This window comes from Pseudopipra pipra, chromosome 2 (genome assembly GCF_036250125.1).
Source record: "Pseudopipra pipra isolate bDixPip1 chromosome 2, bDixPip1.hap1, whole genome shotgun sequence".
Classification (NCBI taxonomy): Eukaryota; Metazoa; Chordata; class Aves; order Passeriformes; family Pipridae; genus Pseudopipra; species Pseudopipra pipra.
Window position 1 is genome coordinate 50,141,626 of NC_087550.1, and position 20,833 is coordinate 50,162,458.

At 42.1% G+C, this 20,833-nt stretch overlaps 1 protein-coding gene across 2 annotated transcripts in view; it reads right to left on the reverse strand.

Annotated features, from left to right (window-relative positions):
- The window catches only part of STARD13 (StAR related lipid transfer domain containing 13), a 292,584-nt gene that overhangs the window by 152,830 nt on the left and 118,921 nt on the right, over positions 1-20,833 (reverse strand). For both annotated transcript variants that reach the window (XM_064645517.1, XM_064645518.1), the window contains one exon: positions 13,465-13,498. In XM_064645517.1, the coding sequence (XP_064501587.1) occupies positions 13,465-13,498 (34 nt within the window). The remainder of the gene's footprint in view (positions 1-13,464; positions 13,499-20,833) is intronic.

A 20,833-nucleotide genomic window follows, 5' to 3' on the forward strand; every position in this document is an offset into this window, starting at 1 on the left:
TTTAATCCTCAGCCAGTCAAGAAGACATAACCCATGGGTGACCATGATATGTCCATTAATCAGCAGAAGGAAAAATAAATTGTTTTGATTGCAGTGGTGGAGAAGGAGTATTATGCATGGGTTTAGAGAGCTTTCACAGCTGTTTGCCCATTTCACTGAGAATCAGAGAAAAGAAGCTCTGGACAATACAGAGGTATGGGGTAGAGGCAACAGACAGGAAGGCAGGAAGGAAGGCAAGCAAGCAGGAAGGAAGGAAGGAAGGAAGGAAGGAAGGAAGACCACTGTAACACATCCTGAGCAGGAGAGTAACTAGACTGTAAAGTGGCAGTGACTTCAAGAAGAAACTGAATAGTGAATGGAAAGGATAAGGAGGAAAAGTAAAACTGGATTTTGCAAGAAGAAAATGTAGAGAAGGTGAGCAGATATAGGGGAGTTCAGAAGACTATCAGAAACAAAACCAGTAGGTGGGATATGTGCATGGTGTAGAGAAGTGTGCAGAACAATAACAAAGTGCTTTGGATACGCTGATCTCTGCACTGCTTGTCCAGGTTAACAGAATTAGCTGTTTTCAACTTAACTTTAAAATGCTTGGTTTTGCATGTCATTAATTTTAATTTAATCTGTGAATCAGGAATACTAATTAAATTTCAAAAGCAACAGGTGTACGATTTCCATTCCTTGAATTTAGGCACCCACTATTAAAAGAGAACTGAGGGAGATGGGAAGGTGGGATGAGGACAGATGTCCCTTAGAGGTTGTCTTCCATCCCAAACTAGTTGCCTAGAAGAGGTGCTGCAGTAAGCCTATGGTGGAGGACTTGATCTAGCTGAAAAAAATGTTATAATTTGAAAATGCCCCTCTACACCCAATGACAGAAGAGGTTTTTTGAAAGCCGTCTTCCAGTCTGGAAGTAAATCTGTAGGCATCAATTCCATCTTATGTTTCCTGTCTCTGTGGAATTCTAACAGTATTTCAGTATTCAACCATTGTAGCCCTATTTGAAAATCTCAGGTTGAGTGTGCTTCACTTTCGCTCTAGTCTTTTCAAAGTCTCTAACAGATCTAAAAGCAAAGTTCTCAGGACTCTCAATAGAATTTGTGTTCTGAAATCCTGTAACTTGTTTCTTACTTTGTTATTTTTTAACATGGACTGTGTTTTGATGTGGAGACGTAGGAATTGTTTTGCTGTTGAATAACAACTTTTCTCTTGCAGCACCAGCTGTAAAACATGAACACCTTGTTGGATCACACTCCAAAATCTGAAATGGGCATCCTGCCAAAGCTCACGGCTTCCTTTTTGTTTTGACTGTCGCACTGTTCTTGTTTCTGTTAGTATCACATTCCTACCACTTGTTCTTTTCAGACACCTATGGCCAAACTCATTGTAACTCCACTGAACTCACTGGAGCTGCAACAGAAGCAAATTTGTCTCAGTATGTCTGTAAATTAAGCAGTCATTTAAGCTGGAGAGTGACATTGATAAGCAATAACAGCACAGGAGTGGTGAAAGGAAGATATCTCCTAGTTAGTTTTGGACAGTTGACACTAACTCCGTTGTCAGATAAATCTTACTGACTGTGGGAAAAGCTGAGTGGGAAAAGTCACACTCGCCGCCTGCTAGCTGTAGGAGGAAAACAGATCTGGAATGCAAAGGAAATCTTGACATTATCTGTTCCCCCAGCCCCTACCAGGCAGGCAATCAAAATAACTAGCTGAGTATCAGCTGCCTCTGTTCCTGGCCCAAATAAACGTGCTTTCTTGACAGAGTTCGTGCTCACAGGAGAGGAGGCAAAGAGAAGAGTCTAGAGTGGGTGTGGGGGAGTGTTTCCTGCCAAAAACCAGGAGCAGCTTTACTGTGACATCTGAAAGGATACTGATGAAATAAGCCTAGCACCGTGAACAGAGGTGGCTCTGTGGTTTCCAAATGACAGTGCTGTGTGCTCAACAGCCCTGCAGCCCTACGCAACAGAACTCCAGTACTTCATTGCTCCACTTGGCCTCTACTGACATTGTCAAGGACAGTATGCCAGACTTTGGTAAAAGAAGGAACAAACCCAAGGGAACAAAACCACTGGAAAGGGCTTCGCTGTTTCCATCCAAATTGTGTTGTTTAAGAATAAAGTGTAGCCATTTCAAATGAACACTTGAAGATTAAATTTATTTCCTCCTGAGTGCTCATAAGACACAGGGTTATCAAGACCTAAGAAAGCACAATATACTGCTTTTACCCCAATGCACTATATGTCCATCACAGCAAATTAGAACCACACTCACATATTTTTGTATACACTCACCTAGGTATAGCTTAATACTCTGGATATCATCCCTATAAGGTTGCTGTTATGCTTAAAAAATTCCAGGGTTATGGGGCCATAGAAGAGGTTCACAGCAACAAAAGGAACAAATGAAAAGGTGTAATTTAAATGACATTACTGACTATATTGAGTTCTCCAATACATCATCCAGCCATTGAGTGTACTGCATCAGTTCTCTCTGTCTTATAAATAGGTGAAAACATACAGCAGAAGTTTAATTTAACTTTGGAAACTCATCTTACATTTTTGTTGCCACATGAGAGTCCAGAGAGCTGTAAATTGAAGATTTTGGCCATGTGTTGGTGAGCAGACAAGAAAAGAAAGAGTGTGAAAATCAGGGCTAACAGTTCTATATGTTTATAAAACAAACAGAAGCCAATATAATCAGTCTGCTAGTGATGCCAGAGTACCTATGGCCCTGTGCCTGCTTTGCCTATTAACAGACCCTGGAAATCAAAATTTGTGGCTTCTCTTGATGGAGGCCTGGCATGGACAGTAAGGCAGCTACTGCTGGGAAAGGCTGTAAAGGAGACCAGTCAGTTGAGAGGTGTTATAATTATTCCTGTCTGTATTCCCTCGTCACTTCTTTGGGAAGCAGGCACAGAAGAAACAATTCTCTTGAGTCTCTCCATCCTACCTTGCACCCCAGATCCTTCTGTCTTTGACAGAAGTGGACCACCAACATCCCAGGCCATAGCCACTCATTCTCTGATTTTTCTGCACTGAGAAACCTTAACCTGCTGCTGGTTGAGACAATGCTGACAGCTCAGGTGTGAGTTTGGGCATGCATGAGCAGGTACAGAGGCTCTCCATACAGCTGCAGTGCTAATGGAAGCTCCTCCTGGCACCAAGCTTGGCATGGACAGAGCGCCTGGCAGGATGGGGACCATAGCCTGGACACCAATCATGGGCCAACATGCATGAAAATAAGCTCTTGACAAATTATGTGAATGGTGAATTAGAAACAAATGTGTACATTTTAAGTCACCTTTCTGTACGAAAAATGTAAGGCTGTAAGGTTTGTGAGGGAAGGACTCTTGTTCTGCCTGAACAGTGCTCACAAGGACACTACTCTGGGCCTGAGACCAATCTTCACTACCTCAGTTCAAATAATTTAAATATAGTAAATGACTTAATTAGCAATCCAAGTAAGTAGCAGTTTTAAGAGCTTCCTGAAATAACTAGACACATTTTATGAAATATAGTGTTCCTGAGCTTCCCATTTCTTCAGCTACTTAGAGGAGTTGTCTGATTATGAAATGCTGTGGAGGGTACTTTTTTTTCTTTTCAGATATAAATAATTTTCTATACAGCTATAAATGCATCTTAAGAGACTAATTGTAATCCACCCAAGTTGCAGGTGACTGCTGGTGACACAGGATTACATTCTACATAGGAAAAATCCTTAATATTTTACAGGATAAAAATGCAAGATTCTGTTCTAGAATCAGTTTACTTCTCAGAATTAAGGCATCCTAGCCTTATATAACAGTCTTTGGGAATCAAGAATTACTCCAGGGTAGGTATGTACCTAATATAAACAAATATCAATAAAAGGCCTACAGCCATTACTTCCTCAAACCCCATGTCAAAAGCCCATACTTTATCAAGGATGGAATAGCAGTTGCAGATTCACTTAATAATACCCACATATAAAGCAACCTTTTGGCCATCTGTTTTCTTGAAATTGCCTTTCTTACTGCTCTGTCTTCATAAAGACACAGAGCCAAGATCCCAACTGACAGATGCCATTATATGCCATGGAATTATATATGGGATGGCTTTGGTATGTCTTTTGTGTTCATATGCTTCTCTGGTCTCCTCCTGTTGCTGCACTTCAGCTGTGGCTTGACAGCGTGGTGGAATTTACTAATTTGTTTTTGCCTTGTGCTGAGCACTCCATAAATACCAGCATCTCTATGTGCATTTCTGTCACAGCAACTTGCTGGCCTGGACGGAATCTAATATAGAGAACAGGAAGGGCAGGGACTGGATGGTTTTCAGCTGAAAAGCCTTCTAAAGCAACTCTCCCGTTTCTTAGGAAGGTGCCCCTGTAGCTGACATCAACACTACACAGCTCTTTGTCCTCCTCTAGTGGTCCCGTTATAATTAGGGAGAGGCTTACACAGTGATTACTTCCTTCAAATTAATGTGGTCATTACCAACTGCAAGTTGTTGAGACTCGTGCCTAGAGATCCTGCATTCAATTCTAACATGAGTGACAGTTCAGGGTTTCATCTCTCTGGTGGTCAAGGAAGTTGAAATGGGTACCTCTGCTCATTGCCAGTAGCAGCCACACAGACAACTGTGCCTTTTTGGGCCGCGGCCTTCTGCTCTGAGCAGAGGTTGCACCATGGCAGGTTGTTCAAGAGCACAAAACAGTGGCATGGTCTGACTACAGCCCGACAAAATATCCTATGTTGCAAAAGGTCAGAAGCTGACTGCTTTGTTCAGTAGCTTTATTGTCCCAAATACCTTGCATCAAGCATATGTTACAGCTTTTCTCTGTGTTTCCCTGCCTGACTTGCAAACAAAGAAACAGCGCAAAATCTGTCTTATGTCCTGAGCTTTTCAGAAGGGAGATGCGTGTCATTCTGATGCAGCACAAAACCTTAAAAGCTAATCCTTAGGAATTGATACTAAAAAGTTAAATAGCAAAAACTGAACCTAAAGGATTGTCACGAGGGGAATGTTTTCTAATGGGAAATGCTAAAATTGCTGGAACTGTTACCCACTAGAAATGCTTCCTGTGAAAACAAAAGGTTCCTACTATATAGCTCATTCTTCATGTGCGTGTGCCTCAGAGCTGTAATGCTTAGTTAGCATTATAATATGCTAAAGATCTATTTTGCTGCTTGCATACTTTAAAATGTCTAACCCTCAAACTTCTGAAGTTATATCTTGCCCAGGAAATAAAATACAAGGACATAGCCTACATTGTGGCTATCAGAGAGTTTTGATGGAAAGATCTTATTGAAACAGCAAACAGGTATAGTAGATTTGGGTTTTTTTATTGTTCAGTGAAATTTTTCCAGGGATTTGTTACTTCTGGAATAAATGTTAAATGGCAAAATGTGCCCTCTGCCATGACTCTGGGAAACCCTCACTTTAAAGCAAGTTGGTTGCACAGAATGCAAGGGAGCTGAATATGGCTGTCCATTCACAACCTTTGCAGGCACTTGTTCAGTCATAGAAGAAAATTACTTGAGAATTCTATGGCTCCATGTCTGAGCTTAGTTGCTGGAAACCAATATCATTCCAACAGAGACAAAACTTCAGAGCAATTTATCAGTTTGCATTAGATCACCATTTACAGCAAGGTACCTGTCACATCTCAAGAGTAGTTACAAACCCAAGCTCATCTACCAGCTGTTTAGTGTTCAGCTCTCCTAAGGAATCCAAGCTGTAGCCAGAATGAGTTAGGAAAAAAAAAAAAACAAACCCACCTACATTTTGTACAATTACTGACTAGATACTATTTTTAACATTTACCAGCTCTAGTATTTTCAGTATTTTTCTTTCTTATTAAAATGCTGACTGAAAATCAAAGCCACGGAAAGAACCATGGAGCAGGAAAATGGAGGAAGATGTTTAGAATGACACTGGGTCACATGTGTACAAAGTGTCTTTATACATTGCTGCTTTATTGCTTCGGAAGTTTCTTATATAAAATTCAGAGTCATTCATTCATGGCTAGGCTTCGCGAACGAAGATTTGGGAAAGGCTCTATCCGCGTTTGTTACAAGCATGCTGGTGGCTTATGAGGCCAACACGCGATAGACGTATCCAATTGCAAAAGGCACAGCAGAAAGACTCCTTAGATGGTATATTCTGCAGGGCACGATTCTGTCTGCATTGTCTTTTCTCCTTGAGAGTGATCCTGCGTGTGTTCTCAAAGGAAATGGCAGCGTTATAGATGGTGTGTCTCCAGGCCTCCCGATTTGAGGCCAGAGTAGACCAGTTATGATGATCAATATGGCCAAGGCTGAGATGTTGTTTCAGGGAGTCCTTGTATCTTTTTTTCGGGGCTCCTCTCAAGCGGCAGCCAGTGGCAAGTTCACCATAAAGCAAGATCTTAGGGATCATCTCATCCTTGAGACGTGCCCTGCCAAACACAGCTGTGTTCTCAGCAACATGGTCGCAATACTTGTGATTGCTGCTTGTTCTAGAACAGATGCGTTGGTCACATAATCTGACCAGTGGATGTTTAGGATTGTATGGAGGCAGCGTTGATGGAAGCGTTCTAGGAGTCGCAGGTGGTGGCGGTAGATGACCCATGATTCGGAACCACATAAGAGAGTAGACAACACTATGGCTCTGTAAACATGGATCTTGGTACTTTTCTTCAAGTGTTTATTGCGCCATACACTTTTACGGAGTTTTCCAAAAGCACTATATGCCTTTGCTAACCTGTTGTCTATCTCTCCGTCAATCTTACCATCCGAGGAGATGAGGCTACCTAGGTAATTAAACTGCTGGACTGATTTGAGCTCTGATTGGCCAATGGTGATATTGGGATGACGAAAGACTTCCTGAGGTGCAGGTTGATAGAGAACTTCTGTCTTCTTTAAGCTGACTTCCTTAATAGATCAAGCTTTTGTCTATAATTTAATTTAATTTGTCTATAATTCTAAAACAGTAAATATATATGTTTCTAATATACCCGTTTTTGGTTTTTGGTTTTTTTTTTTCTTTTTCAAAACAGCAATGTCCTGACATATATATATAGTAAGGGTTCTCATTTTCCTTTTGCTTTTGAGAGGATCACAGTTTGCCCTCAACTGCTCCAATATATCAATAAGAGTTGAGCAGCAAATATTTCCCATTTTAGAAGAATAAGGAAGGGCTTTGTTCTGTCATTTCTGGTTATGAAAGGAAGAGGCAACCTCACTGCCTAATTTTGTGAGCCAAACTGGCACTGCAGAGAAGTTATAACAGGAGCCAAATGAAAGGACCCTCTGGTGCACTGATTGCAGGACAAGCACCAAGTCTACCTACTTCTAATCTGAGCAATACAGAGCATAACTAGTTAACAGGCCAAGGCCACCAAACAGCTGGGTTTATTCACTAATTTACTTTCACTGTACCACTGCTGAGAAAAACATGCTGTTCATTTTTCAGTCCAAAGTATGCATCTCCACTTTGTGCTGGAAACATGTCAAAGTGACCCCACTCTGCTTTCTAGTAAATGCGCGGGATCATTGGATAAGGATGTTTTATTCTCCCCATTTACTTAAGGTCACGTTCTCATCTTGGGTAAACTGCTACAGCTGGAGTAATGACAGCATGAGACATGAGTACTGTCTAGGTCTTGGGAGGCACTGCAGAATGTCTAATCCAGCTGCTGCTCTCTCCTGAAAAGGATGGCTAGAGGGGGCTCACAATCACAGCCTCAGTTTCATCACGAGCACACTAGCCAGGCATCCATGGCAAGTGAAAAGCTGAAAGAAATCACCTTCTCCATTCCCCTGCGAGCAAGAGAAAAATCCCGGAACAGGTTATGGTTCTGTGAGCCACATGCATTTCCCTGTTCAGAGTGTGATTAGCCCATAACTCTTGCCCAGGGACTGCAGCAGAGGTAAAATAAAAACAGGAGCATAAAAGCTTTTATGACTAAGGAAACATAAAAATATGTAATCAGTGGGAACTACTGTACACAGGTTTGATTTTTGTGATGAATCAAGTACCTAGTTTCTAACAAGAACCAGATGGAGTTTCAGCTCTCCCCCATTTCCCAGAATCAGGCCCTTTGTTGGCAGTTGTTCATATACAGCTGCTATATAGCATAGTTCTGGTTTCTTACACTATGGAGACCTCTCCTCAAAGTCAATTAGCATTATGCCTGGGCAAATATTGCAGGATCAGGCTGCTCATTAAAGCCCTGGGACCACAACTGCCTCTATTTTAATTTTGTAATATATCAGTCAAGAATACACAATTATCCATGGAGTACTTCTGAAATGGCCAAGGTCACATGAGGATTTTATCATATTACTGCAGTGCACCATCTTCCTTGCCAGCCCATTGCTGTTCTGCTACAGACTGTATTACCATGCATCAGCAAATACATGAGCATGCTGCTATATTTAGTGTTTTATATATACCACTAAAATAGAGGATGTGTCAGCTTTTAATCTGACTTCAAATTTTTGTCAGCAAAGTAAAGGCTCATTTTCCCTACCCGTGATGAAGTGTGCTCTGTGTTAGTCATCTTGAGCTATGTGGTGATAACTTTAAATACATTAGACAGCTAGAATGCTCAATCCGAGTACAATGTTTTTCACTCAGAAATATACTAGAAGATAGTAAGGATCCAAAGCATCAGTCAGCCAGCTATTAATATGGATTGCCACAGGTGACCTACAAACCCAGCAGCAATCTGATGGCAAGAGAAGCAGCTAAGCAAGTATGCTGGTTTAAAGGTAAACCAGCAGGGGAAATGAACCTAACTCAAAAGAGATTATAAGTCAGAATAACAATTTAATAAAAATAATACAATAAATACAATTACACAGATAAACAATTGGTTTTAACCCACAAAACCCAGATGTATAACCCAGCACCCTGGGGCATGAACAGAGTAGTGTTCGTTGGGCCCCCCTCCCACATGCTGAGCCCCACATGGTCCCCCTGAGGCCAAAGTAAAAGGAGAGGGAAAACCTATTGGTGAGAGTGCTGGTTGCAGTCCGGTTGAGGGTGGTGATCACAGTCCGGTTAGGAGTGCTGTTGCAGTCTGGTTGAGAGTGGTGGTTGCAGTCCAGTCGAGAGCTGTGGTCTCAGTCTGGTTGAGAGTGGTGGTCGCTGTCCAGTCCAAGTTCCGGTCCTTCTCTGGATCCCACGAGTGGTTAAAAAAGTCCCAAGACCTCAAGATTATATATTCTCAGGTTCAGGCAAGAATGCCCTGTACCTCCCTCAGGGCGGGGAGTTCCACAATGGGTGTGAGGACAGGAGCATCCTCCTATCTCACACGCCTCTTAACGCTCAGTTTATAGCCTGAGGGGTCAGGCGTGCTCTGGGCAGCTGCTGTAAATGGTCTATTGATAACAGTTTCTGGGAAATGGCATGGAAGGCTATAGAATACACAGTTTTGGGTTACACCTACACAGTGATGAGCTGGTCCCAGGTGTTCTAACTAGGACAGCAAGGTGTTCTCTGGGGTGCCACAGCAGACAATTAGGATGTCCTGTGTTACAAGTGCAGAACAGAGATAGGTAGTGCAGACTGCATTTGGTGTTATGTACCTGGCAGTATGAGAAGAAAAGCATTGATGATGATGACTTGAACAGAGTGGTCTATTGCATGGCCATGGGACTGGGGAAGTCCTATTAATGACATCATCTATTAATGGCAGCAGTAACGTGGTTTAATGGTTGAAACCACAGTTAACACCAGGATTGCCATATTCCTTCTCAAAGAAAGTAGGGTTCAGTGGATGAAGCAGCTGTTTTCACAGGTCTTGGTAAAGCCATAGAATACTTTTTACATATCCATAACTCTTGCTTATGAATGCCATCACATACAAGCAGTACAAGTGCAAATTGCCTTCCTGTCTACAGCTTCTACAGAAAGTCAGCAAACAACTTGCTAACCTACAGGCCAAAGGTAAGCCTGTCTATGGGAAAACCAGCTTTTCCACTCCAAACTGCTCATCCTCTCTTGTTACTGTCCCTTGCACTTTGCTAACTACATCTTAATGGGTGTGGGGGCACCACACTTGCAACCTGGGTATAAGTCGTAATAAGTTTGCATTTATCTAGTAGTGTGCAATTATATAAATTTCCAAGTCATCGTGGAACTCCAGTCTAACCCAGGGCTGTCCATACCAGCCCCATGATGCTGTGGCAGGGCTGTTCTCTGCCACAGCACTGCCCAGCCATGTGACCCAACCTGCAGACTGAAATCCCATCCCATCCTTGGTCCATCCCTGTCCCCAGACCTCATCCTGTAGCTGTGTCTGACCTCTGTTCCTGGAATGGTGTCTCCCCTAGTCCCCAGGGAGCCATGCTGCATCCTGTCACTATTAAAGAAAATAGAAAGCAGTATAAATTCATGCCTCAAGAGTCACATCATACCATTATTTAATTTTTTTTCTAATGGTCAGAACATCATTAATTCCAGTGCACGCACTGATATAAGTAACAGTGTTATTACATCTGGAAATAACAGTACAAGGCCTGGCTAGAACGCAGTGACACTGCCGGCAATACTTCCAGTGAGGTTCCCTGGCGTGGCAGGGTGGTCCATACAGCTGCGGCTTTTCTTAGACACATTTCAGGTATCCTGCTTAACATATTGTGAGGCACCCACTGCAAATCCAGGTAGGGGAAGCCCCAAAGTATGCATTTATTTGAAGAAAAAAAAATAAATAAGATGCAAGCAAGAGAGAGAACAGCAGTCCAAAAGGTGGGATTTTTTTTCCCTCTCACAAACAAAAATGGTTTACATGGAGAACAACTAGAAGCTGAGGACAGCCCAGCCCTGTGGAAAGTGCTGCAGAAGCACCCAGCCCAGCTGCAGCAGCTCTGAGCTGCCCTGTGCATCCCCAGCTCCTTCTAGGATGGTGTTAGAAGTGTTGTTTGGTGGGGAGGGCAGGGTACTGTCCCACTCTGACCCACCAATACTCCAAGAAATAACTCTTTTGGCCATTGAGAGCTCTAGTTTGACAAAGCTTTTCCCCAGATAGAGGTCAGAAGAAGAAATGACAAAAGGGAATGAGAAAGAAGTGAGGATATAAGGGGAAAACGGTGCAGAAAATGAACTTGAGTAGAACAGTGTGTGGCTGATACAGGAGATACGGTTTTCTTGTCATGAAATTCCAAAACAGAAAAAAATTTCTTATGCAGAAAACACAGAAAATATCTGAAACGTTTAACAATTGCAAATCTGGACAGAACCCTTCTCCCTCAGTTCAAGACATAGATTTGGCCTTTCTTATAATTTAAATCATGTTTTCTTGTTCTCTCTTTTTTTTTTCTTAATATTTTAATGTAACAAATTTCAAAGCCAAAAATTTCTAAGTCAAATAAAAATCTAAACATCTCACTTGGAAAACTTAAATCTTCTCATGTTGAGAAATGTGTGCCTATTTTACATAAATGATCTGAAACAGAAATTAGTGGATGCTAACCTTTTCCTGTAAAATGGTTCTGTTTGAAGAAATGGGCATTTTCTGTCAGAAGCATTTTAATGATCAATTTATTACCAGCTCTATCATATGCTGGATTTCTATGATTAAAGTTCCACCTCAATGACCAAACTGTGTCAGAAAATGACCTGTCATTCTTCTTTCATGTCTGCAGTCATCAGATTTTTAACCATCATGGTCTACTGTTAAGATGGGTGCTAAAACTTTATCTCTTTTAGTGACAAAATTGTCACTAGTGACAATATTTTAGTGACAATATTGTCATAAAAGTAAAGCATTTCAAAAATCAATCATACTATAAAATGGGAGCACTTCTAAAATAATTAATTTTAACTAAAATATATGTGCCATTTATGTGTTTTCTTTATAAAGCGAGCCTTCGGTGGCACAGAGTGGTTTTGGTCCAAGCAATGAACACAATTAAAGCAATTGCTCAATCAATCTCAGAACTTATGAAATTTGTTTAGCTTTGGAAAAGCACAGGCATGTGTTTCATTGGCAATTACCATCATGGAATAAATCCACATCCAACTCATAAAGCAGAAAAAGTTAAAGTGCACAGAGCTTGAATGAAAATACTTATATTTACACTATACTCAACAGCCTTCATGTTTTGTTGACTTAATTTTAAGTACACGAGTTGGTATTGCCTATGGAGACCTGAGTTTTCTAGGCCAGGGTTTCTGACATTTTGCTAAGCCACCACGTTTGCCAGCAGAGCCACTGAATCAGTGACATTGGCTGCAAAAGGCTGCGTTCATCAGATTCTAAGCAAGTTAAGGGAAGCCCTTGGAATGAACTGAGGATGCAGTTTAGATTAGAGACAGATGCAAGAAGAAATCACTGAGTGAGTAAACTGGCTTAATCTAGTCCTTCAGGCCAAAATAAAGATGCGAAGTCATCTAGGGACAGAGGGATAATTACAACACTGAAGTGCAATTGCTTTCTTTTTAATCGACACACGCTGCATACATATCGACTAACAAAACAGAAACAGCAGTCAGAAATGGGTGACTCCAGAGGTCAGTTGGTTTATGACTGAAATATTTCTAACTGGCAAAGGCTTTTGTGAGAATGAGGATTCTCTTAGACTTTGGGGACATTTCTTTTTGCAAAACTGTTAGGTTCTTATTAAATTCCAGTAACTCGCATTCTGTGAAGCAGTTTCTTTTCTCTATATTTCTTAATTGTGCTTCATTACAATTTAATAAGGACATTTACTCTCAATTAAGCAAATCATCCAAGCAGTTTCTTACGCCCGTTGCAATTAATTGGTTTTGTCAAATGCAGGTTTAATTGTGTGTTAAGTATCTTGCTGAATCAGGATCTCTGTCTGTGTATATCTGTCTATCCAAACCTTTCTTTAGCTCCTGGCATGTTAATGTATATGCAGTTCAGGGTATCTGAGTCTTTAGCTCCACTTACTGCTCTGATCTTGGTGCCTCCCTGAAACTAAATACTTTCTCCATAACGGTAAAACTCACTAATGCTTTTAATGTTGACAAGTGCATTAACCAGTTACTGAGCTCCTGCTAAAGGGGAAATCAGGCATTGACTCTGCCACTGGGGACAACGCCCAGGGGGTTGTTACATTTTTTGAAAAATCTTCCTCTGTAATGACCCTCTTCACCCTCTTCACCAGATTTAGTTGCTGTGTGATCACTGAACCAGAAAAAGCTCTGAAGTGCCCTCACATCGACTCACCTCACACTCCCCAGTGCCATGGCAAGACCTTTAGTCCCACTCTGACACCAATAACAAATGCTTGAGTTTATCCCTGTTATTTCAGAACACACCTTGCAAGGTGTAAGTCAAAAGGTGATGATCAGCTTTCCTAAGAACCACCTAAATCCTACAGCACTAGGCCATGAACAGCAGTATAGAAGTGATCATTGCAACTGCACTAAATACCTGTATGATAGCAGAGACTTCTGTGGATCCTCCATCAATACATGCATGGTTATACGAGACACCAAGAACATTTCAAGAAGTAATGTAGGCTTACCTGCTTCTTCCTTGCCTGGCTTCTGAAACAGCATCTGCAAGAAAGTGATTTTTCTTTAATAATTGTACATTTTTTCCTTTAAATAAGTCCCACATTTCAGGATGGCAATATATGTAATTATTAATCATCACCACCTTACACAAGGTATAAAATCCAGAGCTCATCAATAAAAATCCTGTGGAATAGCTAGTTGTGGTGGGTCTGGCTGAGGCGGAATTTATTTCCCCATAGCAGCTCTACACTGGTAGCTAGAGGAGTGTTGATAACACACTCGTTTTGGCTACTACTGAGCACAGCACGGTAATGTTCAATCGAGAGCGAGATCCTGGGAGGTGACACAAGAAGGCAGCTGACCCACACTGACCAAGGGGATATTCCACACCATATGAGGTCAACCCAGATATAAAAGCTGAGGCAAGGAGCAGGACGGAGGCACTCATTGTCTCTGATGGCTGCCTGCTGACAACTGTTATGTGTGCTGGAGCCCTGCTTCTCAGAGAAGTGGCCGACCATCGCTGCTGATGGGAAGTAGAGATTAACTGCTGGCTTCTGCTTTGTGCGCGCGCACACTGCTTTTGCTTTCTTTTTTTGCACAAATATGAACTGCCTTATCGCAACCCAGGATTTGTGTTGTTTTCTTTTCCCACCTTACTCCCTCCCCTGTCCGGCTGGGAAGGGGAGGGATAGAGTGGCTGGGTGGGCACCTGGTGTTTGGCGAAGCTGAACCCACCACACTAGTTTTGCTGGCTAAGGACAGCCTTGCACCCATTCTCAAAACAGGTTTGCCTGTCTTGCAGTGAGTGAGCCTAGAAGCAGTCTCTGGCACAAGAAGAGTATTTGCTGCAAGGATACATGAGGTCCAGCACACTGGAATATGTCTGAAACTGTGCTGGTGGGGCTCAGGGAGCAGAAAGGCTGCTGGCAAGATGTGTGGGCAGCTCCACTGATGGGTGGGAAACACGTCACTGTGGCTAGAACAGCTCAGAGTGGTAGAGTCATGTTTCCTGTTCATCTGTGACCAGGAGAGGGTTCCTCTGTCTGAGGGTCGTGGTCAAACTGACCTGCTGTATTGGTTTTTTTAATATTTTTCACCTCCTTTCTTTGGGTCTGCCATGCTAAATAAAAGCGGTACCATTAACACCACACTTGGATGCACCTCTTGGTCCATTACTTTTCTCTTTAATAGCTTTCAGTGGCCAAATGAGGAGGTTCTTGATAGTGATTAAATGCATATCACCCATTTTCCTTTCATAGATCCATCAACTCTCTCAGCAGTGCAGCCTGTAAATGAAACTAGCATAATGGGTGAAACTGCACCTGTTTATTTTTTTTAATGAAACAGAAGGTTGAACTGATTCCTCCAGATATGAGTGAACTCACAGGTATGAAATGCCCAGTCTGCAGCCAGCTGAAGAAACAGTATTCCTGTGCCTTGCATTGACACACTCCCTGTTCTTGTTATCTGCTTGTCCCCATATGGACAACCATCTGCACCTTTAAATCAGATGCACAGCTCTCTGTTATCTCTTCAGTCAATATTGCTTCTGCAGCCTTGATAGGAATCTGTCTATGAAAACATGTTTTTTATTTACCTTTTATTTAGTGAAGAATTTTACTGAGATATTGGAAAATTCCTCTAAGCACTGAACTGAATTGATTAAGCATCTCTCTTAATAATTCGAAAAGCACAGCTACACTACAGGTTTTTTTCCTTCTGCGAGGCAATTTCATTCAAAAATAGCCTCTTGCTCCATTTAAAGGTCTGCCTGAGCAGCAGCTGAAGTTAAGCTATCTTTAGCCAGCAGAGACCAAGTGAAGTGGTCACTTCTAGATGGGAAAATAATGAGTGGCTGAGTCCAAATCAGGTTTCATTAGTGGCAAAGCATGTCATTTCCACAGAGAAGTGGAAAATTCAGTCACAGGCTGTATCAATTGGCAAGGGACAGACAGGTCCCACATCAGTGTGCCAGGTTTTTGGGATGCCTTTCTGAGTGTGGCACATCATATTGTCCCTTCACTCTTCAGAGAGTTGTGTTGTTCTTAATCACCCTGCTGGGGACAGGCGTCTGATTTTTAGTATCCCAACTCTGGCACAAGCCTGGTGGAAGTGGATGCCTGAACTGCTGTAATGAATCTTGGGATAAGTGCTTCTTGAAGAATACATAAATGATACATGAATCAAAAATAAATATGTCAGTCCTTCATGGATAGCTGGTTCCTGTGTTGTAGTGCTGCCAGAAGGACACCAGCTATTAAAATCGTACACAGGCTATGTTAACTTCCAAGATCTTTTTAGGATGTCATACAAAAAGGATGCAAATTATTGCTGGAAAAATCCCAAGTGGCAACAGAAAGCTGCCAACTAAAAGTGATTTATGGAAATGATAATGCCCTGTAAAGCTGATTGTGTAACAAAATACATTTATTGGAGGACTAGCAACCCATCTGAACAGCATGGCACCATCTAATCAAATATATAGAAACCATGGACCAAGAGAGTACAATGCTAGCCAAAAGACTGCTGCAGCACCTGCTGCTATGAATAATAAAGAAATCATTTGCTTACAACTCCAGCTGTAACAATTTTGCAAGTGGAAGTGCCAAACAGAAGCCAAAGATAAATACACTCTGCTGATATAACCATGTTTTATTTGCTGAAGTATGTAAACCAGCACACAGAAACCAGAATGTGTTAAATGCTGTGTCCATGCCTCCCCACTTAGCAGTCCTGTGTTTCAGCAGGGCCATCCTATGTTCATCTATGTGAGCAAAGGTCTCCAAAAGCTTGCCTGTGCAGTACTACGCTCTGCTTTATGATCAGAGCAGGAGGAGCCAGTCCTATGAATGAGGCAAGTTCACCCTCAGCATTGCTCAAGGGAGAACTTGCAACTAAGTGAAGCTCAAAGGGCTCCCCTACACTGCTAAATAAAAGATGAGGCCCAATTGGCATGGTCAAAGCACTGTACCCAGGTTTGCCCACTTGGCTCAGCAGCTCTGGCTTGTTTACAAACTGCTCTGAAGAGCTCTGCTTGGAGTAAGCCAGCTGTCAAAAAGCATGACCTCGGCAATGGGGACACCCTGTGCCACTTGGCCTTTGGTAAGGGACTGGTTCCCGAGCCACATTTTTATTGTCCTATAAAAACAGCATTCCAATACACAGTGTTAAATTTATGGGTCCTGTAGAGATGAACAAGATGCCCAGAGAATTTGTCAGAAATAACTACCTGAATCTAAATCCCATCAAGCCAAATGAAAATAATGTCTCTGTTCAGCAGATATCCAAAACCAGGAACACCTTTAAGAGTGTAAGCAATCCCATTAAAGCCACCTTCACTTACAGAGCCATGCATGTGAAAAAGTGTATTTGGGCAAAGAGCAACGGGGGGAAGAAAAGCTGTGGATCTTTTGTGGGGAAGAAAGTGAATATGTTGCATTTATAAAGAACGTGAAATGCCCTCAAGTTCTACCAGAGGAAGTCTTGATTGGATGTTAAGAAGAAAGGGTTGTCAAGCACTGGAACAGACTGCCCAGGGAAGAGGTGAAGTCACTGTCTCTGGAGGTATTGAAAAGATATATAGATGCAGATGTGGCACGGACAGACATGGTTTAGAGGTGGACTTCACAGTGTTAGATTAATGGTTGGATTTGATGATCTTTGAGGTCTTTTCCAACCTAGATGATTCTATGATTCTGTGATTTTCCTGAAAGGCATTCTGTGTGGAAAGAAATTACTCAAATGAACTCCTTGGATTAAGTGGAAGTGAAAGTAGAAGCAAAACACCAGCATTACAAACTCAACAAGCAAAATAAACATACTCATCAAAAAACTGTTTCTCTGATGTATACATAATCTTTCATGGTTACAAGTGATCAACACATGGAATTCACCAAACAACTGGATTAAATGATTTAATAACATCCCAGAAAGCTTATTGTCACATAAAAGCTTTTTTTGTGACAGAGAAGATGATTATGAAATGGTTGACTTGAGCAACTTCAAAACCATTTTAATTTGCAACAGCACAGGGATTCTGGAATGGCAGCCAATCCCATAATATCATACACCATTTCAAAGAAAATAAAAAAAAATAATTTTGCATGCAAGTCTTTTACTTCCCTCTTCCTCATCAACCCCTATTAGTTATAAATTCTTTTATGCTCTAATTTCAAATATGCCCATATCTTCCACCGATATTTCAGAGTACCTGTCAAACTAACCATTCACTCTCAGGAAATCACACCTTCCAAATAAAATAAAAAAGGTGATTAGTGTATATGTCCAGCATGCAAATAACTCTTCTAGATATTTAATAAAAAAAGCCAGAGAATTTATTCAACATAGATATGGTATAAAAAATATCACTGCTATCAAATAAACCCTGGCATTTGGACAGGACTACTTTACATCTGCTGTTAATAAAAAAGGCTTTGGATTCTGTAAGGTTATGTTCTGCAGTGAACAAGCACTAGTACCACTCTGAAACACAACACTACTTTCAGAGGAAAAAGGATAAATCTGTATGACTTCTTACTGGTTCACTGATACTGAAGGAAAGCACTCTGAGCTGGGAAAGGTCTTGCAAAGTACAAAGATTGAAAATCCTGCTGGTTCTTCATTCTAGCAATTTAATAAACTGCTAGGATTTTAATTAGAGTGACATATAGACAGTTCTAAAGGAGGAAACCAGCAATCCACACGCAAAAATCCATCATCTGCTTAGCAGGTTTATTAGATCCTTTCAGAAAGATGTTGACAGAAGGAGAGAAAATCCTAGTTACCACTTCAAAATAAAATTCTACAGCCCAAAAAGGGAAGTAATATTATGACACTCAGCAATGTCAGCCTTAACTTGAAGTTGCCTGGCTCCAGCAATGAGATCTTCAGTCTGGATGACACTTCCAACTTCCCATTATTCAGCTAAGAATAATGGGAATATTGAAGTTATTCCATAGGAAATATTGCTGAGATCGCTGTGTCAGAAATTAGATTCCTCTCAGAGACTTGGGACTGATCTTTGGTACAGGTTTGAAACTGCTGCTGGATTTTGATGCTTATGATGTGTCTTCAAAGGCTGACAACAGGGCTTATGATTTTCCTTTAAAATACAACCACTGCAGAGGTGTTTATTAGAGACCATGTTTAATATACAGCCTGAGTGTTATTAAAGAAGTCACTGGCAGCATGGAAGACAGATCTTGGTTGTATGAGGTTGTCTCATACCTGCTGCATCACAACATGTTGGTCTCCTCACTATGTTAGAAAGTAGGAGAAAGGGGTAATTCTCAGTTTCTTCTATTGAACTTGAGCTACTATGCTGCAAATTATTCATGATTGATGGGGTCAAAGAAAGAAGAGTAAGCAGTTCCCCAGTCTGCAGTCAAGCAAGTCCACTTGCTCATTAACAAGAAGTGTGACCGGCAGATTGAGGGAAGTGATTCTGTCCCTCTACTCCACTCTCATGAGACCACACTGGGAATGCTGCATCCAGCTCTGGGGTCCCCAGCACAGAAAAGACGTGGACCTGTTGGAACAAGCCTAGAGGAGGGCCACAAAGATGATTAAAAGGCTGAAACAACACTTCTACGAAGACAGGCTGAGAGAGTTGGAGAAGAGAAGGCTCTGGGGAGACCTCATTGCAGTCTTTCAGTACCTACCGGGAGGTTTCAAGCATCAAGAAGGACTCAGAGGATAGAGACATTTCTTTTGAAAACCCTAGACTTAATATTCTGAGTTGTATTCTAAAAAGGTGAGATACTGTAAATATTGCCTGCAGATATAAAAGTATATTTAATCATAGTGAACAGCTGTTACAGAACACTTAATGAACACTTGAAAATTATTTTCCCTAGTTTAGTCTTTTAGTTTGCTAAATTACTTCTTTTTCAAGTGCATTTTACTTTATTTTAAATGGTTTGAGGGGTGGTGCAGTTCTCAGGGGCCACAAAAACCGGGTCCTAGATGGAGACCATGTCTGCGAGCATGGAGCAGTTGGGCAGCGGGATCATCATGTCCTCCATCGTCTTGGTTCACAGATCCCTAGATCATGTTGAGCTCCTCCTTCACCAGGTCATTCTAGGGCTCTGTCACCTTCAGCATCTTGAACAGCTTCTCCTGGTTGCACCAGATGAGTTTCTCCTGGCCCAAGAGGCAGTCCAGGAGTTTGCCAATGGAGTAGGACAGAGGTAACATCAGCAGCATGAAGAACTTCGTCACCATGATGGCTTTTGCATCCATAGCCAGGCCATGCTGGGAGCACAATGCATGGGAAGTGATCTCCCCAAGAAGAAGAATCCCAATGGTTGAAGCCACCATGGTGCCAATGATGGACCCGATGAGGTGGAGGAGGAGGATGGTGAGGGTGATGCTGATCAGCATGTTCCCCAATAGCAGTGAGCAGAGAAGATAATTCCCTTTCGCCCAGATGCAAGTGATCCTACAGGAGTTACTGCTCTCCTTCCCTGTCCCACAGTCGTAAATGTTGCGCAGCTCCATGGGACGGAACGTCATGAGCCCCAGCTTGAGCCTGTGGAACATCCCCGACAGCATTAACAGCCCACAGAGCAGCAGCCGGGCCTCACTGTCCCCTGTCAGCCGTAGGGGCCCATGGATGGCCCTGCCATGGCCTCGGGCAGTGTTGTGCTCTCCTCCAGCCGCAACCCCTGCACGGTGTTGGCCGCAGAGTGTCGCCGGGCAGTGCCAGCAGCAGCAGGAGCAGCGGCAGGAAGCGCCCTGAGGGCAGTGCGGCCCCCACTGGGGAGCCGGAGGTGCTGCCGGGGTTCTTGCCACCGCTGCTGCCTGCCATGGAAATAAAATTAACATACAACAACCTACAATTAACCTACAACTAATAAAATTAACCTCTACAACTACCTGAGAGTGTAGCCAGGTGGGGGTCGGTCTCTTCTCCCAGGCAACCAGCAATAGGACAAGAGGACAGAGTCTTCAGCTGCACCACGGGAGGTTTAAGTTGGACATTAGGAAGAAGTTCTTCACAGAAAGGGTGATTGGACATTGCAAAGGACTGCCCAGGGTGGTGGAGTCACCGCCCCTGGAGGTATTTAAGAAGAGACTGGATGTAGCACTTAGTGCCATAGTCTAGCAGACAGAGTGGTGTTAGGTCACAGGTTGGACTCGATGATCTCAGGTCTTTTCCAACCTAGTTGATTCTGTGATTATCTGTATTTTTTTTAATTTAATTTTACACCAAGATCAGTGCTGGTTCAAAAAGCACTGATATAGAAAAAAAGATTTATTCAATTGCTTTCTTTTGTTTGCTACAAATCTGTATCTATTTTGGCTATGTACTGTTGATAAAGTCCAAAAAGTAATGTGACATTTCTTGTGGCTGCAGTTTTGAAAGCTTTGATC